General features: G+C 54.4%; 1 protein-coding gene across 8 annotated transcripts; it reads right to left on the reverse strand.

Moving 5' to 3' along the window:
- Nucleotides 1-1,383: 1,383 nt before the first annotated feature.
- DLG4 (discs large MAGUK scaffold protein 4) lies at nucleotides 1,384-24,643 on the reverse strand. 8 transcript variants are annotated; one of them, XM_027519716.1, is made up of 20 exons: nucleotides 24,153-24,643; nucleotides 16,401-16,565; nucleotides 13,030-13,083; nucleotides 12,843-12,893; nucleotides 12,515-12,639; nucleotides 12,249-12,418; nucleotides 12,024-12,160; nucleotides 11,727-11,871; nucleotides 7,737-8,032; nucleotides 7,521-7,623; nucleotides 7,080-7,194; nucleotides 5,600-5,776; nucleotides 5,295-5,331; nucleotides 5,158-5,185; nucleotides 4,979-5,026; nucleotides 4,771-4,872; nucleotides 4,280-4,452; nucleotides 3,283-3,392; nucleotides 2,523-2,614; nucleotides 1,384-2,331 (listed from the first exon to the last, which is right to left on the reverse strand). In XM_027519716.1, exons 1-20 carry the CDS (start codon nucleotides 24,180-24,182, stop codon nucleotides 2,225-2,227), a joined length of 2,265 nt encoding a protein of 754 aa, XP_027375517.1. In that variant the 5' UTR covers nucleotides 24,183-24,643; the 3' UTR covers nucleotides 1,384-2,224. The 8 variants fall into 8 exon arrangements, with proteins under 8 accessions (XP_027375517.1, XP_027375521.1, XP_027375520.1 ...); XM_027519720.1 differs by having other exon boundaries at nucleotides 16,500-16,565; nucleotides 24,153-24,642; XM_027519719.1 differs by having other exon boundaries at nucleotides 12,843-12,902; nucleotides 16,500-16,565; nucleotides 24,153-24,642.
- Between the last annotated feature and the right edge of the window lie 1,092 nt (nucleotides 24,644-25,735).

Raw genomic sequence — 25,735 nt, forward strand, 5'->3', positions numbered from 1 at the left:
AGCAATGGCTCATTTATGCTGTAGTTGAGGCTGGAGTAAGAGGAGCCTGTCAAGCATATGAACTGTGGCAGAAGGGAAGCTGGGAACAGTATCCAACAGAGCACCTGAGAAGCTTCAGTTAGGACCAAAAGCCAGGAACATGTGACTCCCTGAAAGAACCACATTTTCTCCTTCGTAATATATTTTATATGTATGCATATACATATATGCACGTATGCATTCTTAGTCGCTTAGTCATGTTGGACTCTTTGGGACCCCATGGACTGTAGCCTGCCAGCTCCTCAGTCCATGGGATTCTCCAGGCAAGAATATTGGAGTGGGTTGCCATTACCTTTTCCAGAGGATCTTCCCTGACCCAGGGATCAAACCAGGGTCTCCTGCATTGCAGGCAGTCTTTACCATCTGCACCAAGAGGGAAGCGCACATACATACACATATGCACATATACATATATATAATGGACCATTTCCCCCTTTTGGAGAAGGCAATGGCACCCCACTCCAGTACTCTTGCCTGGAAAATCCCATGGACGGAGGAGCCTGGTAGGCTGCAGACCATGGGGTCGAGAAGAGTCGGACATGACTGAGCGACTTCACTTTCACTTTTCCCTTTTGGAGAAGGAAATGGCAACCCACTCCAGTGTTCTTGCCTGGAGAATCCCAGGGACGGGGGAGCCTGGTGGGCCGCCGTCTATGGGGTCGCACAGAGTAGGACACGACTGAAGCGACTTAGCAGCAGCAGCATTTCCCTTTTTGCCTTGTGTACCAGGAAGTTCAGAAATCATATTCATCCTCATAGCTAACACATCTGTTTCTATTTTTATCTTTGGTATCGCATTCTATTTCCCCACCCTTATTATCTGCAAAATTGCCTCAAATATCTCCTACAGAGAGGGGGCAGACATAGAGAAATCAAATTAAAAAAAAAAAAGAAATCCAATGAATAATTATGCAGCATTTCTTATGGGCACACTTCTGTGAAGGTCATTGCCAGAGCCCAGCTCTGTCCACAGAGCTCCATGAACATGAATGAACTGTCTTCTGTTTTTCTTTAGAGACTGACAGCAGACTCTAGGCTGCCTGACAAGGCTGAGACGGCTCAGAAGAGGGGTCAGGGCTGGGCTACGTTTGCAGCTCCTCTTCCTGGCTCTATCAGGGACCTAGGATGGAACTCCAGCCCCGCCCCCACCCCAGGCCCATTCTTTGCTGGAGCCTTGATCTGCAGGTTCCTCCAAGGCCCCCTTCAGGCCATTCTGTTGTGTCTCGGGGGAGGTGATGGGTGTGGGGGGAGAAGGATCTGACTTTACCAGACCCATCCCTATACTCCCACCCGGGTCTCCCTCCTCACCCGGGTCCCAAATAACCAGGCCACACACTGGGTTTCAAGTATCCGTCTCTTCCTTTCACTCTCTCAAAAGAAAAAATAAATAAATTGCAGAAGGCGGCAGCATTTCCAGTCTTCCCCTGGCTCCCAGACACCCGACCCCCAACCCTGCCCCCCCTACCCTCCCCCCCAACATTCCCACTCCCTAGACCCATCCCTCCCCGTTCCCAAAAGAAAAAAGGAAAAAAAAAAAAAGAAAAAAATCCCAGGAAAAAAAAAAAAAAAGCCACAGTTAGACCTTCCACTCATGCAAACCGGCAAAGAAAAAAGGTAGGGGGCATGTGGAAGGCAGGGGGCCCATGGTGGAATCCCCCCACTAATCCCCCCAAAACCACCTTTGAGAAGAAAAAAATGGAAAAAAAAATGAGAAATCAAGGGACCTGGGGAGTTATGATGGGGTCAGGAGTGACCCCAGACCCTGCCTCGGGGGGAGCGCGGAGGCCTGCAGCCCTGCAATGGGTGCTCCTGGAGGGGGGCCCTGACTTTCGGAAAGTGTGTGGGAGGAGATGGGGGAGAGCAGGTGGCCCCCCAGTGGGTCTGTGTGTGCGTTGGGGGCGGGCAGGGGCAGGAGCAAGGGGTCCTAAGGAACCAGGGCTCGGGATCAGGAGCCCGGGGCTCCCCCTCAGACCCCGGGTTCCTGGGGTTCCGCAGCCCAGTTCTGGGGTGCAGGGATACATGCAGAGGAGTGTCCCCCCTCCAATGGGCTGGATCCAGTTAGAAAGGAAATAAATAAGAAGGGGTGGGAGGGAGGCTGGGGGTTGGAAGGGCTTGGGCAATTCAGTCCAGACCAAGGGCCCAGGCGGTAGAGGCAGGGCGAGTCCAGGCCAAGCCAGGGCAGGAATCAGAGTCTCTCTCGGGCAGGGACCCAGATGTAGGGGCCTGAGAGGTCCTCGATGACTCGCTTCACCTTGTGGTAGATCTCCTCAAAGCTGTCGCCCTCCACGATGGCTGGGGGCGGGGGCAGGGAGTCAGGCCCAGGGCAAAGGGCACCTTCTCCTAATTCTCCAGTCCATGAGCCATGGGATGCACCCACCCAAAGGGGATACCTCCTTCTAAACCACCCACCCTGTGGGGGCCCCGCTTTTGAATCTGTGCCAAAGGCACCTCCTGTGCTGGCCACGGGCTAGCCACAGCCTCACCTGAGAAGCACTCTGTGAATTCCTGCTCCAGCTTGGTGGCTCTGTCGAAGGCTTTGCGGGCTTGCTCCTCTGTGATCCGCTTATTAATCTCTCTGTGGAGAGTGAGAGAGACACAGACCTGAGGGTGGGTCCTGCCCTGCCTTGATCTCCTCTGTCCAGGGATGTTAAGTTGCAACCACTATTTTCTTTTTTTAATTTTTTTTAAAAATATTTATTTGACTGCACCAGGTCTTAGATGGGGCATGTGGGATCTAGTTTCCTGACCAGGGAATGAACCTGGGCCCCATGCATTGAAAGTACAGAATCTTAGTCACTTGACCACCAAGGATGTCCCCACTATTTTCTTATTTAGAGCATGAAGCAAAAAATACAATTCCCAATACCCTCTGGGGCCACAGATGGGCCCCCTCCCCACGACCCACCCCAGCCAGGTGTGGCCACTTCAGGGACCTCTCCAGAACCTCATCCTTCCAGCCAGAAGCCCAGTGAAGGGATTGACTCTAACTCCCAAGAGCCCCAATGCCTAGCAGGTGTGTGCCCCAGGGGTTGCTGGGAGTTGTAGTCCCGCCTAGCCCAGGGCAGAAGAGGAGGGAAGAGGCCTGGGCTTCCCTGGGCCCTCTGGGTTCTAACTCCAATTCCCTTCAAAGGCTGCTGGAGCTGCTGTCCAGAGTTCTGATGGAAGAGCTCAACACAGAGGCCATCTAAGGCTCGGGGCTTGGTGTGGGAGAGCCGAGGGGAAACCCCCTGAGACCATACTCACAGAACATTCTCCAGGGAGCGGGGGCGGATGAAGATGGCGATAGGGTGCAGGTGGGCCGCCTGCAGCCGCCGCACGGCATTGGCCGAGACATCGAGGATGCAGTGCTTCCCCTGGGGGCAGGCAGGGTGGGTGGAGGGGGACCAGCAGGTGGTGGGGAAGGACAGACAGAGGTGGCAGGACAGGACCCACACACAGGACGTGGAAAAGTGGAAGACATGAGATTGGCCAAAAGGGAAATGAGATGGATATCAAAAGACGCGTGGGCAAAGAGAGTGGAGGCAGGAAGGGTATAGACAGACAGAGTGAAAAAAGGAGAGGGACAGACGGAGAGCAAGGGAGGGGCCCGCACAGGAGGGAGGGGATGGAGGGAACAGGGAGGACAGGCAGGGAGGGGACCCAAAAGATGGCGCAGAGCAAGGCCAAGGGGGCGGAGCCAGGCAGGTGGGGCAAGAAAAGGAAGGAGAAAGGAAGTAGGATAGAGGGGAGGGCAGGGAGGACGGACAGAGGACAGACAGATGGAAGGAACAAGGAGAGACAGATGGGAGGGAGGAGAGGCAGATGGAGAAAGGGGCCGTGGAGGGAAGAGGGCAGGGTGGCGGCAGCAGGGAGAAGGTGAGGGCAGAGGAGTGGGAGAGGCAAGTGGAGACCCCAGGAAAGGTGAGGGGAGAGGGGAGAGGGCCAAAGGGAAGCCAGCAGGAGGGAGGGCCCGAGTTGTGGGGGGCCAAGCCACCAAGGACAAGGCCACAGGAAGAGAGGTGAAACGGGGCAAGGAGAGGGAAGAGGGGACAGATGGCAGCATGGAGTTTGGGGTCAGGGACCAAGGGAGGAGGGGTGGGGGAGCAGGGCACCAGAGAGCAGGCAGTCAGACAGAGTTGCCCAAGAGGAGGAGGAGGTGGAGTGGAGACCCAGCAGGGAGAGAGACAGAGAGAGAAAGAGAGTTAGAGAGCTGAGGAAGGCCATGGGGGGAAGGAGGAGGAGGACGGGCCGTGGCTCCTACCTGCTCTGCCACCTCTCGCACGGACTGGACGCTGGTTCCATACAGGTGGCTATTGTACTGGCCGGCCTCGATGAACTTGTGGGCCTGAATGTCCTTCTCCATTTTCTCCCGGGACGACACAAAGTGGTAATCCCGGCCATCTATCTCGTATTCCCGCTTGGGCCGCGTCGTATCTGCCAGGAAGTCACCCCACCCACCAAAGATCTAACCACCATCCCTCCAGCTTCAACCTTGCCTACAGCGACCCCCTAGGAGAGCCCAGCTGGTCCTCCAGGGAAGGGGGCTGCTGGGGAGACCGAGGCCAGGAGAGAGGGGTGGAGCTGCCTCCCCCAGCACCTCTGGGTCGTCCGAGTCTCCGGCCTGGGACGGTCCCGGTGGACATGAGGGTGGCTGAGCAGCACCCTTGTCTGAGAACCCCTGTGTTCGGAAGTGACTCTGCCTGTGACCCCTTGGGCCCCACCCCCCACCGCCCCCCAAGGCCCTGCACTTACGGGGAACACAGGATCCGAACTTGTCGGGGAACTCGGAGAGGAGATCATCGTTGGCGCGGTCCTTGGTGGGCCCGAGGATAATGATGGGGCGAGCATAGTGCACTGAGGAGAGCGTGGTGGTCAGGCAGTGGCAGAGATCAGGGTCAGGCAGGGGGGAGGGGCAGAGCCGGGGGAGGGGGCTGGGCCAGGGCGCGCTGCCAGGGCTCACCTTCCATCTGTGTCACCGTCTCGTAGCTCAGAACCGAGTCTTCTCGACCTAACAGGAGGCAGGGCATCTACAAGTGCCTTGGAGGCAGGGGATACAGGGCCCCCACCGGCCTTCCCGAGGACTCAAGAGAAGCCCAGGGCCCCTCTCCCCGCAGGTCTTCCCAAACTGACCCAACCTACCCTGTGATCCAGAGCTGGAGCCCCAATCCTAGGGAGACAGAGCAGGCCATGCAGTTGGTCAGGAGTCCAGACCCACGAGCTCCACCGCCCTGCCCACCTCCGCTCTTGCACCAGAGCTCCCGGCCTTCTCCACTTACCTTGGCCTTTAACCGTGACCACTCCCGTCGCTCAACCCTGAGGAATACATGGAGGGATGGGGGTAGAGAAATGCCCAGTGAAGGGCCCTCTTGCCCCTACCCCCAGGGCAGCCGAGAACTCCGTCTCCCAGCAGCCCCTGGCCCCATGCTCCTAAATGCGGTGTTTGTCCCAAGGGCTCATGTGAGTCGTGGTGCCCACAAAGGGTCAGCAGACAGATCCCCAAGAAGTTGGGGGTGGACCCACACCCTCCCTGCTGGCTGCCCACCCTGGGGCCCTTGGGAGCTTCAGGGGCAAGAAGGCTCACCGCCGCTTGCTGGGGATAAAGCCGATGTCATCAGTCTCGCTGTCGGAGTGGACCCGCCGTGCCTGCCACCACTCCTCATCGCTGGCATCAATGACATGAAGCACGTCCCCGAAGCGGAAGCTCAGGGCCTGGCTCAGGAAGCCGCAGTCCTTGGTCTTGTCATAGTCAAACAGGGCCCTGGAGGGCAGGTAGCCTCCAGTCAGTCTGGTGAGGGCCAAGGCCCCTGAGAGCCCAGAGGTTCTGCCTAGGGGTCTACAGACCCGCATGGCCACTGGTGGCTTTCCCAGAGATACTGTGGATTCTGATGAACCCCAGAACTGTGTGGGAACCTAAAGCTCTACAACTATGAACAGCCATTCAATCCTCGCTGTGTCAGGGATCAGACAGCCTACGGATCGGGGGCAATTTTGAGAGTAAGATTGAGAACAGCACCCTCCTAAGAAAGCAGCTGCCACATGCATGCATGCCAGTCACAGGGGTAACACGGACCCAAGTCCGGCTACCCTCAGCAGTAGAGTAGCCTTAAGTGACAACCTGTAAGTGACAACTCCAGGGTCAGGACAAGGGAAGGAATGACTGCAGAGACACCAGAGATGCCAAGCAAAGCACCAGGGCTAGAAAGATGGGAAGGGACTCCAGGATCATCAGCATCATCTGGGAGTCAGAACTGACCAGCCCCGGGAGCTAACTGGACCCGACAAAGAGAGAAGGGCCGAGCGAGGCTCCGGTTTGAGCCAGGTGTCTCGGCAGACAGTGGTGCCATTCAGGAAAAGAGACACCGACCGGGCAGGACAGAGAGCACGAGCGCACGGGAGAAGAGGTGAGCTAGCTCTGGGGCATGCTGAGTATGAACACCTGTGGGACAACCCAGGGATGTGTCCAGAAAGCAGATGGCTGGAGCTGCAGGTCTGGACCATGGGGAAGAGGTCAGGCCTGGGCTGAATGCTCTGAGAGACACTGGCAGAGCGAGCAGAAGGGGAGGCCATATGAGCAGACCGGGAGCCCAGAGGGAGGGAGGGGAAGAAGCTCAGACAAATCGCCTACACCTGGGCAGACAAGAAAGAGGAGCCAGTGGGAGGAGCCCTAAGAAGGTAGCAAAATGCCACCTGGGAGACAGGGTCAGCTTGGAGAGAGTGGTGGTCCACTTCCCCTGGAATGTGTTATCCCATGGGGCTGGGCAATATTCCAAAAGTTGAGAGGCCCCCTGCTCTGCCAGGCATTAACCTTTGAGTTACCAGACTGTGTGGCAGCTGGGGGTCCTGGGGGAGTTGCCAGGGTGACTAGGGGCTAGGAAGCAGTAGGGATCACTGAGGCTGAGGCTGTTTTCTAGTCGCTAGGGAGTGTTTCTCAATGCTAACCTATGCGTCTCCAGCCCTGGAGTGGGAGGTAGGACAAGAGCCAGGCAAGACTGAGGAGGGAGAGCTGGCTGGGGGATGAGGGGCCATGAAATGAAGAGGGGCCCAGCCAGGAAGCATCTGACCTGATATAGAAACCCCTTTTGGGGTTGCTCCGCAAGGAGGCAGTCCCTGAACCCAGGCTGCTGTTCATGAGCTGTTCCCGAAGGTCATGGATCTTGGCCTCGAACCGGCTGTACTCTGAGGAAGGACAAGAAGGTTCCTGAGCTCTGGCCTCCCTACTGTCTCCCTCCCTACTGTCAGCCTCTCCCCTCCCCCTCCCCCGAACTCTGCAGAAGCCAGGAGACAGAGTTCTGAGCACCATCTGAGAGGCGGAGCTTCAGGCTTGGTTATTCCTGTTTAGTTACTCAGCTGTGTCTAACTCTTTGCAAACTCATGAACTGTAGCCCGCCAGGCTCCTCTGTCCATGGGATTTCCCAGGCAAGAATCCTGGAATGGGTAGCCATTTCCTTCTCCAGGGGAATCTTCCTGACCCAGGGATTGAACCCATGTCTCGGGCCCAGTACCTTCGGGTTTATACTGAGCGATGATCGTGACTGTCTGACCCGCGTTCTTCAGGGCAATGGCAGCCTGCTCGTGGCTGGCATTGCGGAGGTCAACGCCATTGACCTAGAGAGAGCGGGGAGAGCTTGAGTCACTGGAGATGGGGGCCGGGCTCCAGCCTACATGAGCCCTGGCTGGAGGGGAGGGGGTGGTCCGGGCAGGGGCTGGTCTTCCCTTACCGAGAGGATCTGGTCCCCCTTCCGCAGCTCCCCACTGAGGTCTGCGGGGCCGCCGGCCAGGATGAAGGAGATGAAGATGCCTTCACCGTCCTCGCCACCCACGATGTTGAAGCCCAGGCCCGTGGAGCCCCGGTGGATCACAATCCGCCTCGGTTCTCGGGGGACGTCTTCCTCCCCCAGCAGGTCCTTGGCCACGGGGGAGTAGCGCCGAGGGGAGGTGGGGGTCATGGCGGTGGGGTAGTCAGTGCCCAGGTAGCTGCTGTGACTGATCTCATTGTCCAGGTGCTGGGAATAAGCTGAGGGAAGACATGGGCGGAAGGACGGATGCAATGGAAAATGCACGGAGGGAGACAACGCCCACCACTCCACCTCCTCCCGAGGAAAGCAGCAGAACCAGGCTCAGGGGAAGGGCACGTCACTATGCCAGAGAAACAAGGCTGGGGTGTAAGGGAACATGATGGTCACAGCAATGTCAGGGAGCAGGAATTCAAAGGGCATGGTAGGGGTGGGTTCTCCTAGGGGCGAGTGGATCTGAAGGGTACATGACCTAGGTATGCCAGGGGTATGGAGCCAAGGGGAATATTAATACCAGGCTTTGGGGCTTTTAGTTCAGTTGAACCATTTCTCATATCATCTATAAAATTCCTCTCCCTGTTTCCCCCACTTCCTGGTCATTCACTTGGTGAGAAAACTAGGTCATTTGTCTAGCAGAATTTCCCACCTTCTTTTAGGAAATAGTGGGAAACCCTAACAAGTAGATCACTGCTTACATCCCTGCCCTGCATCTCCTGTCAAGTGGTCACCTGTGTAGAGACTCAAGTTCAATTTTTGACAGAATTATTTCCTAGATGCTGCTGCATACTTTCTGCATCACGACATGATGCGATGTCAGGTTGCGTTTTTTGAGATACAAATCCATAGGCTGGGGTGTTGTCAGCCTGATCCATTCATTATAAAGCTCGCCATTAGCCTCTCACCTAAGAGTTTTAGCAGCCACTGACCATCACTGCCTGGACTTGACAGTTCACTGAGGATGGCAAATAGTGCCCATGTATATTTCTTTTTTTTTTTTTTTTTTGAGGAAGGAACATTTATTAGTCAGAATTTGTCTGTAAAAAAGAATGTTCCCCGGTCAACCACTGGTCACTCTACGGTGCAATATGCATAGGAAAAGAGAATAAATGCTTGACTCTTACCCTTTGCTTGCCAGTATTCAGAATGTACAAGTTCCCTAGCATCTTCCAAAGGTACCTAGTTGTTTTGAAGTATCCTTATAATCCTGTAGATTTTTAAATATTTACTGAGTTTTGGTTGAATGGCCAGTTTCAACTTGGCTCCTGCCTTTGACACAACCCTTGAATATCTTCCTTGCTTTCTTCTTTTTTTAAAGGTTTAAAAGATAACTTGTTCTTTTAATGCTTTTGCTAGAAAATGGGAAAGTTCTCAAGTGAAAACTTGGTGGTTCAGATGGTAAAGAATGCACCTGCAATACAGGAGACCTGGGTCCGATCCCTGGGTCAGGAAGATCCCCCCGAGTAGGGCATGGCAACCCACTCCAGTTTAGCCTGGAGACTTCCACGGACAGAGGAGCCCAATGGGCCACAGTCCATGGGGTCACAAAGAGTTTTGCTAATATGAAAGATGTTACAAGTTCATCTTACACATTCCTTGCTCAAGTCTTAGATCTGGCCCTTTCTCCAAGGAGCCAAGGTTCCCTCTGATAGGTTATAGTGTCTAGAAACAAAGCCATGTGATTTTAATATGGTCTTACAGTATGATTTCAGATTTGGATGAAGTAGTCACATCTCATTCTTTTCCAAAAATTTCTTAGCTCTTCTCCCAAATGTAATTTTCCAGTTGGGGGTGGCGGGTGGTGAACATTAACATTCTGATGAGGATTGCATAAAATTAGAGAAAAACTTGGAGAGGGTTGAGATCTTTAGCATATTATGTTTTTTGCATCAGGAAACATGCTGTGACTTTCCAGTTCTTTAGTGTTCTTTTATGCCCTTCAGTAAAGTTTCATCATTTACCTGATATAAATCTGACACAGGTCATTTACTGATATAAATCTGCCCTCTGATCAAGCTTATCTTTCTAAGAATTTTTTTAGAGATGTTTTTAATGTGAACCATTTTTAAAGTCTTTATTGAATTTGTTACAATATTGCTTCTGCTTCATGTTTTGGTTTTTTGGCTGAGAAGCATATGGAATCATAGATCCCTGACCAGGGATTGAACTCATACCCTCTGCATTGGAAGGTGAAGTCTTAACCACTGAGCCACCAGGGAAGTCCTCTAAAAATTTTATAGCTTTTTTCCTATAGCAAAAAGGATCTTTTTACCCATTATATTTTCTTATTGCTAGGAAGTCACTAGTTCATGCTTTTTATCTTACATATAGCCACATTCTTAACCCTACCTATTATTTTTAAGGTTTTCATTTAATTTACTTAAATTTTAATCTAGATGGACATAAGTATAACTTACAAATAAGGATAAGTTTGATTCTCCCCACTGAAATGTAACATTTATTCTTTTTTCTCTTGCTACCCTGCCTGAAATCTTTACAGCAGTGATTCGCAGCAGGGTAATTTTGCAGCCCCCCTCACCCCCAGGGGACATTTGGAAAAGGGGACAGAGGATGAGATGGCTGGATGGCATCACCGACTCAATGGACTTGAGTTTGAGTGAACTCCCGGAGTTGGTGATGGACAGGGAGGCCTGGCGTGCTGTGATTCATGGGGTTGCAAAGAGTCGGATACGACTGAGCGACTGAACTGAACTGAACTGAAAGACATTTTTGGTTGTTCTGACTGGAGGGGAAGGGTATCACTGTCATCTGGTAGAGGCCAGGGCTGCTGTTAAACATGCTATAGTGCACAGAACAACGCCCCCCACAACAAAGAATTGCCAAGTACAAAAATGTGAATAGCCCCAACGTTGAGAAATCCTGCTCTAAAGCAATGTGGACTAACAGTAGCAGGAAGAGGCTTCCTTGCCTAGTTCCTAACTTAATGGACACACAGATAGGATTTTATCATTACAATGTGTTCACTGTTGATTTCTGATAACACTTTTCAATCATGTTAAGGAAAACTCCTCTGTTCCTAGTATACTAAGTTTCCCTTTCAGAATATGACGTTGAATTTCATCAAATGCCTTTCCCACATCTGTGTGAAATGAACTTACTGTTTTTTCTACCTTTTTTTTTTTGCCAAGCCACGTGGCAGATGGGATCTTAGCTCCCCAAAGACCAGGGATCAGGGATCGAACTGGTGGCCCCTGGAGTGGAAGCATGGAGTCTTAACTGCTGGACTGCCAAAGAAGTCCTTCCCTTCCTTAACTTTTTAAATACAATGACTCATACTTAGAGGTTTCATAATATGGAAACACCTTTAATTCCCTGAAATGAACCCAACTTTGTGACAACGTTACTCCCTTAATATGCCCCTGTGTTTGTTTTGCAACTATGTCATTAGAAACTTTTACATCTCTGTTCAGAAGCAAAATTAACCTATACTTTCCTCTTTTTTTTTTGGCTGAACCATGGGGTTGCAGATCTTAGTTCCCTGACCAGGGACTGAATTCAGGCCACAGCAATGAAAGCCCTGAATCCTAACCACTAGGTCACCAGGGAGCTCCCTACTTTCTTACATTATCCTTGTGACCATTTTCAGATGCCCTTATAAAATGAAATATGAAACGTTTTATCTTTCCCTATGCTCAGAAAAAGCATAAGAATTACCTAGTCCATGAGGATTTGATAAAATTAGCCATAAAACCATCTAGTGCCTTCGGGGGGAGGGACTATTGACAATCTTTTCTAGTTCTTTGACGGTGACCAATTTTCCATCTATTCTCCAACTAAAGGAAGTGATAGAGGTTCTGGCCAGTTCAGGGGAAGGATCTGAAGAGGCAGGGTCAATGGGGATGTCATGGGGTGACTGGTGGGGGGCATGGGGAGCTCCAGGGTTTGGAGGGCTCTCACAGGTCGTGATGTCTGGGGGAGCATAGCTGTCACTCAGGTAGGCATTGCTGGGCTTGGCCACCTTTAGGTAGACCACATCGTACGTGTTCTTCAGGGCTGCCACGGCATCCTCATGCATGACGTCCTCCAGCCCCACGCTGTTGACCTGGGGCCAAGGGAAGCAGAGCTCAGACAGAACCGGAAACAACCTCAAGATGGACGTGCTGAGGGCGAGCCCATCAGGAAGGTTGAGCAGGCACCAGGCCAGCAGGCAAGACCCAGGTGTGGGCTAGAAGAGTGATGGGGGCCCCCACTCACCGCTAGGATCTTGTCTCCGATCTGTAACCTCCCGTCCTTGTGGGCAGCACCCCCTTCGATAATCTTGGTCACATAGATGCTGTTATCTCCAGGGATATGTTGGTTCCCGACACCTCCAGCGATGCTGAAGCCAAGACCTGGGTGGAAGGAGGGCAGAGGTGGGTCCCCAGGTCCCCTGGGGCAGAGGATAGCAGGAGGGGGGTGGCAACCTAATTGGGTCGCTACCTTTAGGCCCCTTGATGAGCTTGATCTCCATGAGCTTCTCAGCCGGAGGCTTCCGGCGCATGACGTAGAGGCGGACAATAGAGCCTGCCTCTTTGAGGGCCTCCACCGCCGCTGAGTGGGTCACCTCCCGCACGTCCACTTCATTGACAAACAAGATGCTATCGTTGACCCTGAGGGCAGCAAGGTGGGCCTGAGCCAGGAGCTTCCTGCCGCCCTGGTCCTCCCTTTCAAGGGAGCCAGCATCCTAACCCGTCTCCTCTCCCCACCTGAGACGGCCGTCCTGGGCTGCAGCCCCACCGGGAATGATCTTGGTGATGAAGATGGAAGGGTCATCGCCGATGTGGGGGTTATCAGTGCCACCTGCGATGCTGAAGCCCAGACCTGAGTTACCCTGGGCAGAAGGAGGGGAAGAGGGTCAGCTCCCCTCACCGCCTACTCTAGACTGGGTGAGAGGGGAGGGGAGAGGGTTGGGGAGCTGTGACCGGAGCAGGAAGGGACAGGGTTAAGAGGCTGGCCACTGAGAAAACACAGGCACAGAGAGAAGCACAGACAGGGGGCAAGGGGGGAGGACCTGGGCTGCATGAGCCTGCTCACCCTTTCCAATGTGATCTCCTCGTATTCCATTTCCCCCTCTGTCCCGTTCACCTGCAACTCCAGCACGGGCCAGAAACACAAAAGCCATGAGACAGACTTCCTGCCTGAGCACCTGACCCTACCCTGCTGCTGGGACTTGGCCTTCCCTCCTCCCTTCTGTAAAAGCCCCCAAATCTAAACAACTCACATATCCTGGGGCTTCTAGGGTATCTGTGTTGACAATCACAGGGGGAGAATTGGCCTGTGAGGGAAAAAAGGAGATGAAAAGCTGCCTGAGCCTTGGCTCAAGAGGGAGCCCGTAACCAAGAGACCCCCCCACCATGGCTACCCTCTCAGCCTCTTAACCTGGCCCGCTCTGTTCCCCTCAACTCTCTGAAGGACCCAGCCTTGATCCACGTTACAAACACACAGGTACACGTGCTGGCCCCAACTCTGCCCAGCCCAGGCCCCCTGCATGTGGAAGGAGGTGTCTGAGAAGCAGGAAGAGAGAGACAGCCAGATGGGGGAGCAGCAGATGGTATAGAGCCGGGAGTGGGGGGGGCCGGCTGGGGGGGGGGAGCTTCTCACCGGATGTAACACCACAGAGTGCTACATGCCTTATGTACTACACACACATACCACAGGGCTCCTGTCCATTAGGTCCTACCCCATCCCTGTCCCTATCTACCCATCAACACCCAGATCTTTTCATAACCCTCCCTCAGACTTGCCCCTCATTTTCACACACATGTGCCCTAAACCCTGGGCCCCTGGAATCCGGGGTTCCCCAAGATGCAGGCCCCACCCTCCTTCTCGCTCACCCACCATTCAATCTACTCCTTCCTCTTGGGATTCTGTTGCCAAGCAACGGTATCTAAGCCCAGCCAGGGCCTGGGGAGACCCACCTCCTGGAGGCCTGTCGCCAGGACAACGGGAGGAGGAGATGGGGCGTGGCCTAAGAGCGACCAGATTCCCAAAGGCCCCGCCCCCCCTCCCGCCCCAGGTAGCCCGGCCGAAAGAAGTCCTGGCTGAAGAGGTTTGAGGGCGCAGCGCCTCCTGAATAACCTTCCTTCCACCCTCCCTTAAGCCCCTCACCCTACGCAGTGGAAAGAACGTCAGGAAAGGGGAGTGGTGAAAGACATCCGGGTCCTAGTCTCTCATTACTCTTACCCCCACCCCTGGCCTATTTCATCCGGGAAAGGGTTAAAGTGGGGTGTGCCCAGTTCCCTGACGTCAGTCGCCTCGACACAGCAGGGTCTCTAGATTCTAGGGCAGGGCCGCTTTAGGCCGGTCCTAGGGGCTTCCCCAGTTGCCAGGGCAACCGAAGCCATGTTTCCATAGCAATGGGGGAAGGCAGCCAAAAGCCTCCTTCCGGGGTCCCCAACCTGTCTCCTCCTTAAACAAATATTTATTTGGAGCCTACCAAGCGCAAGGCACTCATCAAGGATTCCCCAGACTCCTCGCTCTCTCCTTCCCAAGGGGTCTTTCTTCTCTCCTACTGCGATATCTCAGTACTACATATTTTCAAGCTCCGTAATAGATTTCATACCCATAAATATATTAAATCCATTCTCTGACCCTTCAAATCTCAGCAAATGCTACTGTCCAGCCAATAGCCACTGACTGCCAACATCCCATCCGCGTGTCCCTCCTCTGTCCCACAGCCTGTCCTCAATTGCCATCCCCATCCTTACCCTAGACGTTCCTGCCCCAGGCTCCATCTTTTATCCCCAACTACCTTCATCTCATCTCATCTGCGTAGCTGTAGATAAAACACCCCTCTCTCCACCCGACACGATATATCTTCCAACCCCAGCCTCCATTCTCCATCCTCTTCCCCGCCCTGTGCCCCTGTCCAGGCCCATTCGGCATCAGTCTCCTGCTCTTATCCTCCATCCTAACTTATGATTCCTCAGAGAGATCACCACCACTCTCCCTTACTTCATTCTCTGACCCTCAAGATTCTATACCCAAATCACAATCCTTCATTCTCAACCCTCTGAAAACTGAGGCTTCTCCTGTCCCCCGGCTCAGGCCTTGTTGTGGGTCCTCCCTCCTACACCCAGGGCCTCCAGCACTCACTTCCCTCTGCTTCCTGGATGCAGATTCCAAGTCTCCCTACCTCTGTACGACCACTTTCGCTCCTCTTCTCCTCCCCTGGGGACTGAATGGCCCCATCTTGAGGAAAAAAAAGCATCTCTAGTCTTCTTTCCTTAGTCCTTGAAGCCCTCAGCCATCCACAGGAATCCTCTGCACTCATCTCTTCCTCTCCTTGCTCTCGATCAGCTCAACCTCCTCCCTGATACCACATCTCATCCTTGCCTGTCTCCTGTCCTAGGACCTCTAGGCTTCCTCTCGTCTCTCCACTTTTCTACCTGCAGGAAAATTGTATTTCCCTCTCCAACTACTCTCCTACCACCTCCTTCTCACCCCAGAACCTACTGCAGCCCAGCCTCTGCCTCCTTATTCCCAGGCTCAGGAACTCAGGAACCTCCTCTCCATCTTCTTGGTGAAACGTCGACAACTTCCCCCTTGCCGGGACATCCCACAAGATCCTAGAATCTCACCCCTGACCCCAGTGTTCCTCTGAATCTCACAGCCAGCCTGGTACACTTCATTCCTCCCAGCCTACACCCCCAGAAGAGGAGACTGAGGGGGAAGAAGATGGGAAGTGGCCTGGAGAATGGAAAATCTCAAAAACAGGGCCTCCCTAGGACTGGAGAAGGGAAAACATACTGTAGGCACAGAAAAGAAGGGGAAACAGGTGGTGGTGAATAATAATGGGGGAGGAGCACAGAAAGAAATCTGCATGGAGGTAGAATCCAAGAGGAGGAGAGAGAGGAGGCATAGGAGGAAAGGACAGAAGTGATGAGTAGGGAGAAAGGGAGCCGGCTGACCCAGGCAGAGGACTCATCCTGGCCAGAGCCTGAGCTGGGGATCGGGGAGAGGAAGAAGGAGAGTGCGTGGGAGGAAGAGAGAGACAGCATCCAGCACCAGCCAGCAGAGAGGAAAAGGCAGCGAGGAGGGAGGGCACAGGAGGGTGCAAAGGCCGAGGCAGGGGACAGAGGCAGAAACGCCGGGCAACCAGAAATCTCAGGCCAGGCAGATGGAAAAGGCTGGAGAGCCAGGCCCAGAGGCCGGAAGCGGGGGGAGGAGGCAGCGAAGGGCCAAGAGCAAATGAGGGCAGCAGGAGTTCTGAACAGAGCTCAGGACACAGAAAATGGAAACGGAGGTCGGGGTGTGTGAAGGAATGAAGAGGGCCCAGGCGCGGGGAGCATCCTGGGGAACGCACACATCTCAACGCACGTGCGCGCGCACACACGCAGACACACACGCACACACACAACGGCTGTAAACTCTACACCCTCTGCCACTTGCCTAGCCTCTGTTTCTCCTCTTTGGGAACCAGGTGTTTCCAACGCCCCCAATGCCCCCTCCCCTGGCCCCAGGAGCCCAAGCCCAGCCCTCCAGTCCCAGCCACCTCCCACCTCTGGCTCTCGCCCTACCGGGCCTTGGGGATAGTTGTAGCTCCGAGGCTCCGAGGGCTGCACTGGGGAGGGGGCCGCCTGAGTCTCCTACCTTGATGGGGGAGAAGTGGGCGTGGCCCACGACCCCTTGGACGGCCTCGAGGTGGGACAAGTTCCTCTCCGCCACGTGCACCAGCTCGGGGGCGTTTACCTGGTTGGGGAGGTGGGCCGGGCTGTGCTCCAGAGGGGGCGTGTCTTCATCTTGGTAGCGGTATTTCTGGGGACGGGGACGGAGGCGTCACGGGGGCCGGCCCAGCGCCTCGGGCTCCAGGCGGCCCGCCCCGGCCGCGCCTCCGCTCCCCAGCCTGTGCAGTGCGGAAGGCCCTGGGGCCTGACCAGCTCCTCCCCCTCCCTGTCCTCCAGCCCATTGGCTCCCCTCTCTCCACCCTCCCCACAGCCCCCTCTCCCGCCAGGTCCTTGGCACCTCTCCTCTCTTCCCAAATCCGCACCCTCCCCGCAACTCTTCCAACTCCCAGCCTAGGACCCCCGCCTTCTCCCCAGCACACCCCTCTTCTGAAGTCCGTTTCTTCATCCCTTCCCCAGAGCTCCAGCCCCTCGGCCACGTGCACCCCTCCCCTTCTCTACCTCCATCCCCAGCATCTTTGCTTACCTCATCAGCTCCCCCCCACCCCCAGCTTCCTCTATACCTTAAGCCCATTCCCCGTGTTGTAACCTCCCTCCTTCGAGTTGCTTCTCCCATTCGGTACTCCACCCCACCCCACTCCAGCCTCCTTGCCTCAGTCTCCCTACTGCAGCCTCTGCCCCAGGAAGAAATCACTCCCCAACACTTTGCATGCCCCGGGCAGGGACCGCAGTCAAGCCCTTCAACTAGCAGGTACTTGGCACCAGCCCCCCTGGCAGGACAAAGTTAAACCGGTCCAGCTGGCCTTGCTGGTTCCCAAGTCTTCGGCAAGGGGGCCCCAGGACTCCCCCACCTCTACAAATGCCCAGAGGCCAGCCAGCTAATCGGATATACTAGAAGAAGGGGGAGGGTGGGGGAGGAACAGAGATGGTAGGGCTCAGAAAGGGGGCAAGAATGGATGCCAGCTTCCAGGTTCAGTGACTGCGGAAGTGGGTAGAACCTCAGAGTAAATTCCTGGTCTCCCTTTGGCCTTTACGAGTGAAAGACCCAACCTGACCCCTGATTCCCCTTCCTAACTCACTGCATACCATCTCAAGGGCCTCCCTTACTAGCTTAATACAGACTCCAGTAAATGAGATTAACGGAGGGACCAGAGAGGAGGGCAGCTGGAAACAGTAATGAAGGGTAGCGCCTCTGCCCCTCACAGAAGCAAACCCTCCCCAAGGCCAGGTTCTGTGGAGGAAGGGGAGGTTACCATGTGTAGGGCTCTCTCAGAGACTGCAGAAGACAGAATACGCTCCCCAGTACACATGGGTAAAAAGAGAAGGCAAGATTTCCCTCTCAAAAAAAGTATCTGAAAAGCTGAGAGGACCCCAACATTCGGAGGACAACAGTTACAAAATCAAACTGGAGGAAGCTTATCAAGGTCAATGCCTGACACAGAGTATGATTCTGAAAATTCTGAGGATGAGGAACCAAGGCTGAGGATGTAGTCCACTTTGGCCATGGTTAAGGACAAAGTAAGAGGATAGGAAGAGGAAAATGGTCCATTAAGAGTCTCCAATCCAGAACACAGAGACAGCTGAGATCAAGGAGCACCTTGATACACTTTGTTTTAAGGCTGCACCATTAAGCATGCAGGATCTTAGTTCCCTGACCAGGAATCAAATCCACGCCCCCTGCAGTGGAAGTGTGGAGTCATAACCACTGGACCCTACCAGGGAAGTCCCACCTTGATATGTTTGAAGTCTTAAAGAAAGAAAAGGGGCTCATCAAGGTACACTTTGTTTTCTGGCCTTGGAGACAGACTTGGAGGAAAAACTCCTAGCTCCCTCCAGGTTTCCATACGAAGAACACAAAAAGTGGAAAAGGGAAGTTAGGGGAAGTAGAAATTAAATAATCCTCCTCCAAGCTGGGCCCTCTTGGGTAACAGAATTTGATGAACTGAAAGAGGTTGTTGTGCCACATTCTGAAAAGGTGGTCTTCAGCCTGGATAGTGCAAGAGCTGAGGGACAGAGCCCCAAAACTGGAGGGACCAGGGAGGGAAGAAGGAGACAAGGAGATTGCTCTCTTCTCTCTTCACAAAGCCTCCAATTCCCTGCGTGACAACTGAGGCAGGACCAAGGGTTGCAGCTTCAAGTTTTTGGAGTTTGGGACGCAGCAGGGAGGGTTTGAGCCCAAAGCCCCTCCATCTTCGCCCCACCTCACAGAGAAAATTCCTGAATCCCGATGAAGAAATGTCAGGATGCACACAATGAAAATGGAAGCGTGGAAAAGGACATTTCATTGTTTATTCTAGAGAGGAGATGAAAGAAAATTTGTAGCACACTGAGACTGCAGACACCTCTCCCTTCCCTACCCCCGTGGGGAGTGGGGTGTCTGGGACTGAGAAAAAGGCTCCTCCTGATCTAGTGACAAAGTCAGGGAGATGGGGAACAAGGAAAGGATACCAGAGTTCCCAGAATGTGGCTGAAAGAGGTTAGGGCCTATGTTCAGTCCCTGGAAATTTTTAAAGTAAATGTAGTAAGGAAAAACCTCTGGAGAGGTGGGGGTGGGAGAGTCATTAGGAAACTACAAACTGGGAGGTGGGGGTTGAGGTCAGCACCTCTCATCCCAGACTAAAGGACTACTAACGCAAGGCAGGCTAGGAAGGAGGGTCCCCTCTTTTACGCTACTGGGGCTCAGGGCCGTGACCAGCGACAGCTCCAGTGCAATTGGGACCAAGTCTGAACCCCCAATATATTAAGGCACAGGTAATATTATTAAGGTACAGGCATAGGATAAGCCAAAGGCCTGGGGTCGCTGTTGCTTTTCCCTTTGGCCCTCTCTTCATTGCCCCAGTTGCGAGAATGACCTGGAACGGAGGCTTGCACCCCCAGAATAGAGGGTTGTGAGTGAAAGTGAATGATCATAGGAGGGGCGACCCACTGCGCCTGTCCGCGAGACACTGCCACCCAAAGACCCCGCCAAGCAGAAGGAAGAGCGACAGCACTTGAAGGTTGCACCCCGAGATTTGGGGGGTCCGGAAAGAGGGGAGCGGGGCCGGAGCCCGTACCGCGGCACGTACCACGCAGAGACACATGGAGGCGAATCTGTTCCGAGTCGACATGGAGAAGGGGAGGGGGACTGAGGGGAGGGGATGGGTGGGAGAGCAAGGGTCCCGGGGTTGGGGAGGGGGAGGGGCAGAGGGGCGGGGGCTGCGGCGGCCGCGGCAACTGGAGGCTGCGGCCGGAGGTGGGGGGGTGACGGCGCCTGCGCAGTGCGGGAGAGCGTCACGATGAGAGAGAAGGGGTGCGGGGAGACCCTCTTAGCCATCAACTTCCCCGGTTCCAGCTGTTTCTCTGTGAACTCCACCGTGCACAGTATACTCCTATTCATTCACAAATACAGACATTCCTAAAATTACCAATTTAACGCTCTGGTTCTCTGGGATCCCTTATGCTAGCTAATCTCCCACCCCTAAAATCACCAAGCCCCTATTACGAAAGCTCCCTGGACTCTCAGGGGGCAGGGAAGCAAGCAGCACTTCTCCCGCTGAAGGACCCCCAAGGGGTCTAAACTGCCTCCCACAATCCCCTGCACCCAACCTCCCCAATGACTGTTAATGTAGACAACATCCCCACAGATGTCAAGACGCCTCCTATTTTAACCATCGGTATAGCCCCACAGGATAGCCAGACAACGTTTTCCAAGAGTTGAAGGACCACAGATCCTGTTGTGCCCTCAAATTAATCTACCCTTTAAATCATCCCTTTTAAAATTATATCTGTTCCCCCAGTCTGCTAACAGAGACCTTGAAATTAGTGCAGCTATTACCCTTGTTCTAATGTAAACATCCAAATAACCAGTCCTCAAATTCATTTGGGGTCCCCTCTCCAAATCCTTGAAACTAATGAGATACTCATGACTTTTCTAACATACCATGCCCCAGTACCACCAGATCCCATTTCAGGGAATACTTAAGGGACCTTAAAGTTGACCTTCTGAATTCAGTTGCAACCTCTTCAGTTTATTACCAGACTTCTAGATTAAGAGATATTTCTCTATTCCTTTTCTGTACTCTTTAAATGTGTACATTATTCCCTTTTCTGGCTGCCCTCCCCTACATCTCAACATTTCTACCCCCCCACCCGCCATGATTCTGAATTTCAACTTTGTTGGAAGATTACTCCCAAATATATCTATCTCCCCCACACCTACGTCTCAAAAAAATATTTACCAAAATAAGATCTGACCTGCAATTTCCAGTGGCCCACAAATCTCCCGTAACACCCCAAAATGACTGCCTCTGATTTCTTCCATTTTGTCCCAAACTGAACCCGAAAGCATCTCTTCTAAATATTCTCACATTGAACTCCCACCTTTTCAACTCTTAAAGCCCAGCGAGCAATCTCCTAAAATCTGCTTCTCTGACTTTTCTAAAATGCCTACAAATGGTAGAGAGGAGGGATTTCCCTAGAACCTGACACATGCCCCCTCTCTTCCCGTTGACTGAAATCTGTTAGATACGCCCCCACGATGACCCCCAAGGTCCTAGTTTCATATCTGGATAGAATGCTTGTATCCTCAGAGGGAGCCAGTGCAGAAGGGGTTGAACTGGAAATTCCTTACAGAAAAGAAAATGCACAGGCCCTAGTTCTCCACCAGTGGGCGCTATGGCCATTAAGACCCTCCCCCATCCCCCATTTCCTTTTTCCCTCCATTTTCCGTTTCCCCGTTGCCTGGCAACACAGCAATCAAGGACTTTGCCGTCGCCTAGCAACCGTCTCCCTGGACCATAGCGTTGAGGTAGGAGGTTGTGCTCTGATGAAATCTTAACAGTCCTCCATCTTAGGAAAACTGAGACGTCAGATCTCCCAACCCCCGGATTCTCCTTTCCAAAGACCCCTGCTCCCCGCAGTTTCTTAGACAACAGGCCCCTCAAACCCTGTCTCCTCTTTGCACATGGGACCACGCCACGCCCCTGCCGGGTCAGCCCCGCCCTCATTTACCCAGTCCTAAGGCCCCACCCCTTTCTGAGGTTGTTTGCCCGCCTCCCTTGGTAGAGTAAGCCAGACCCCGCCCACCTGCCTACAGGAGACCACGCCTGCGTCCACTTCCCGCCCATTCGCTCCCCCAGCCTCGCCCACACTGCCCCTCCGCCACGCCCCAGTCGACCAATGAATGAGGCCGTAGGCCACACTGCCCCGCCCCCGACACCTTAGCTTTGCCCAATAAGGACCACCCGGAGGGTTTAACCGCTTCGCCTCCGGGACTCTAGCCAAATACCCCCAGTCTTTCCCCACTTTCCTCCCTCCCCCACTTGTTCTGCTCCGCCCTCCGCCACCCTCGCCCGGCCCTCAAGTCCGCCACGCAACTTCAGTCGTCGCCGGTTACCATGGCAACGGCGGCAGCAGCGCGGGGAGTAGGGGGAGGGACGGGGGCGGAGTGGGAGAAAGAGATGCTCAGAAACACCGGCAGAAAGCGAGGCACAGAGTAAGATTAAGTGATAGCTATAAGGCAGAGTTAGCGCAAGGCACAGGGCCTGGCACATAGTGGGCATTAAATAAATATTCCTTAAATTACTGCGGCAGAAATCTAAATATAAGCGATGAAAGATGGAGGAATCAGATGTAGCTGGGAAGCTCAACGACCGCAAAGCATGAGCACCCTCTACCCCACCCAGCATTCTGGGGGAACAAGTGCCATGTGCCCCCCCTGCTGGCTCTTCCAAAGCTAACCCTCCGCTGCCCTGGATAGAGATGAACCACAACTCCCAACAGCCCGAGGGGCAGCAACCCTCTAACATTGACGGTTCTCCTGCCTCAAAGCCTTATGGGACTTGGAGTCCCCGCCATCCGAGACTGACAAGTTTTCCGGCCAAGGAATGTGGCAAGCCTGGGTCTCCACGCCTCTGTAAAACCCCAAAATGCATGATCCTCTCTGCGCAAGACTCTTTCCTTCGGGGATGCTCAACCCTGAGCTCCATCGAAGAAGCAGGATTCTTGAAGGGAGATGAATAAACCCACCCTCCCAGAATAGCTACCAATGCAGACAAGGCCCTCACCCCCCCTCTCATATGTGCGTTCACGTGTTGGAAGCAGAGCCCACACATTCCAACTGGCTTTCTGTGTACACCTGCACATAAGGGACCATAGCCAGGAAGCCTAAGGCTAAGGGGCAGACTAAGGGCAGGAGTCAAGAGGAACTGAGGCTCAGACAGACCTTAAAGGAGAGAAGGCCAGAGAAACTGAGGCACAAAAATCCACTGCATGGGAAGAAGAAGGAATATGGGAGAAAGCCCAAGCCCACAGAATGGAGGATAAGCAAGTAGCCCTCAAGAGAGGGTAGGGACTTGGACCTAGAGGTCCTCAGCCTTCAGTCTCCTCCAACCATGCTCACACATGCACAACACATGTGTAGATGCATGTGTATACATGTATGTGAGTTTGTGGCAGGGAACATGTGTGTCCTCAGCTCCCTGCCCTGAGAATCTGCAGTTCCCACTAAATATAACCCCCTCCCCAGCCTGTGACTCACCCAGACCCCGCCTCCCCGGCCCCCACTTCCTGTCCCACCCCCCAACCCCCAGCTGCCTGCCACTCGCCCAAGCCTCCAGGCTTCCAGCTTTCCAGTCCCAGAGTCTTAGAGCCAAGACCCAGGTATTCTGCAGCCCACCAGAAGCTTGCCAGTGTTCCCCATCCCGGAGTTCCTGCACTTGGCAGGCTCACAGGGACACCCTTGTACAGATCTTCACTGCTGCCTGCCTGGCCCTCCTCCTACACCTTTTCACCCCAGTAATTTTAAATCCAGGTGTCCTCCCCCACCTTGATCCCAAGGGTCAGGGGTAACAGGAACATTCCCTTCCATCTGCTCGTCTCCCTGTTTCCCAACCAGGGTAGATACAGTGTGGGAGGAAGTGAGGATGCTGGACACCTGCCTGGGCCACCCCAAAAATTTTCACCACGCACCTGGTACCCCTCCTCAAATCCCCTCTCCCCAAGCCTCTCATCCTCTTCCAAAGAAGCTGGCAACCTCAGCTGCTGCAGCCTCCTATCTCCCCAGGGAGTACCCCAACCCTAACCTCACCTGGTCCAATCCCTCAGGTGATTCTCTCAGGTTCCAGTTCCCTGACAACTCCCAACTATCCCTATTCCATACGACTGACCCTGAAATTAACAGTCCCCTCAAATTAAGAGCACCCCCAAATGCATATAAGATGCTTCTTTTATAATCTGAAGGCCCACTCCTTCCCTGCCAGCTGACACCCCCAGACCAGTCAGGTACTCACAACCAGTAACCTTCTACCTTCAACCCAGGAGCCCCCTGAAATTGGACAAGGCAACTGGAAGCCAGCTTGTCCCCCAGGAGGGAAGAGGAACCCCCCCTCACATAGTCCACCTTCTAACATACACCAAGCAGGGCTCCCATGTGAGCCAGGCTTCTCCTTAAATAAGTCTCCCTCAACATCATTGATGAACCTCAAAATCCACCAGATCCCCAAGTCACAGAATACCCCCCAATTTTCCATTTCTCTACAGGTACAAAGGGATCACTCCAGGGGGCACCTGTGGCCAAACCCAGCATTATCTCAGATGTGAACCCCAAACTAAATTATGACCCCCCCCTCCCATCTGCTGATGCTCTCATTCCAGGGCCCCCAGCCGCAGATTAGGCCTGACTAACCCCTCCCCACGAACTCATACCCTCCCCCCAGTTTACAGGCTCCCCTATCATGCTTACCTTGGTTGTCACTATACAGAGACAGTCCATGTTGGGGGGCCTGGCCGCGGCGGCGGGTAAGGGGCTCTGACTTCATCGGAATTTCGTTCCTCCCCTCCGTGGGTTCTCACCCCTCCCCCCTCCGCACCCCACTTTTGCAGGGGGGGCCAGGATGGGGGAGGGGTGAGAGGGGAAAGAGGGGGTTGGAGAAGGGAAGGGTAGGGGAGCGTGGGAGGGAGGGGAAGGGGGCCCTAAAAGGGGTCCCCAGTGGAGGGGAGGGGGCTTAGGGAGTACACCCCGATTCTCAGGAGGGGCGGGGGCACCGGGGGCTGGCAGCCCCGGAGTTCGGGGGCTGGGGCATGAGCTAAGGTGGGGGAGGGGAACTGGATGTCGGGGAGCCCCGGGGTAGGGGAAGGTCTTGCCTAACGGCCAGGGGCTAGGGGCCGTGGCGGGGGAGTAGGGTGGGGGGGTCGGAGGCGGCAGCGGCCGAGGGAGCCGTGGAGCCGAGGAGGGAAGGGGAGAGAGGAGGAGAGAGGAAGCAGGGGGAGGGAGGGAGGTAGCGAAGAGCGAGAATGGGGGGGTGCCTCGGTAGAGTTAACTCCTTCCGCGCTGGCAGGAACCCGGATAATGGGAAAGGAGATGGAGACAGGAGCCCAGAGGCCCTGAGGCAAACATGGAGTCCCGGCCAGCCACCAGCGAGGACAGCAGAGAGGCAGCGAGGAGGGAGTTTATTTCTCAGAGAAGGAAGCACCCACCCAGCCTCTCAAAGACTGGGAGCACCCAGGGTGGTTGAGATACTGGAAAGAGGCCATGGTAGGGGGTAGGGAGTGAGGGAGGGGCTGGCAGGATGGAATCCCTGGGGGCCTAGGGCTCCCTCAGGATTTATAGGAAGAAACCTGAAAATTGATTGTGTCCTCGACTCTTAAGTGCCTGAAACTGGGGCAGGTAAAGAAGAGGGGGAAGCAGGAGAGCAAATGGACTACAGGACTGGAAAGAGAGCACTCCCCTTGCCTCTGACTCAGGAGGCCGTCCCCGGGGACCCTCAAGTCTCAGGTTCTTATTAGCAGTAGTTTGCTCACCCCTCCAGCCCTGCTGCACCCTCAGGAATTCAGAGCCCACCCCCCAACTCCCTTACCTGACTCTCTGAGATGGAAGCCTCATAATAGTCCAGGATGTCTGTCACAGGAACAGAGCTTGAGTTACCCCTCCCACCCCAGGCCTCCCTGGCCACCCCTGCCATCACCTCACCTCCATCCCCATCAGGTAAAAGAGGAACTCCTCCAGTCAACACTGGTGGACACTGACCCCTGATTTCCAGGTTCCCAACCAGCCCCCAAGTTCAGTAATCGCCCTCGCAAGCACAGGCCAGCCCTTGTCACTGCTGCCCCTCAGAAAACTGGAGCTACTTACCCAGCAAGGCTTGGAAGAGGTCACTGTGCAGCACCGTAAGGAGAGGGGGTGCCCATCGCAATAGTGGGGGTGCTAGGAGCCAGAGGGCCGACTTGGGAGCTGGTGAAATGCAAGTGAGGGGGAGGGGTTGGGCCAAGGAAGAGACAGAGGGACCAACACACTCACACACACTCACCTCCTCTTTCCCAGCCTTT

Source organism: Bos indicus x Bos taurus, chromosome 19, assembly GCF_003369695.1.
Source record: "Bos indicus x Bos taurus breed Angus x Brahman F1 hybrid chromosome 19, Bos_hybrid_MaternalHap_v2.0, whole genome shotgun sequence".
Lineage (NCBI taxonomy): Eukaryota > Metazoa > Chordata > Mammalia > Artiodactyla > Bovidae > Bos > Bos indicus x Bos taurus.

Bases quoted from the DNA above. Each gene is read 5' to 3' on its own strand.
- DLG4 (XM_027519716.1), bottom strand. From the start codon at position 24,182: ATGGACTGTCTCTGTATAGTGACAACCAAG. The intron at 5,186-5,294 runs GTAAGTGGAGAA...CTGTCTCCCTAG, and splicing joins GGTCACGGTTAAAGGCCAAG to GATTGGGGCTCCAGCTCTGG. The intron at 4,453-4,770 runs GTAAGTGCAGGG...ACTTCCTGGCAG, and splicing joins GTTCGGATCCTGTGTTCCCC to ATACGACGCGGCCCAAGCGG.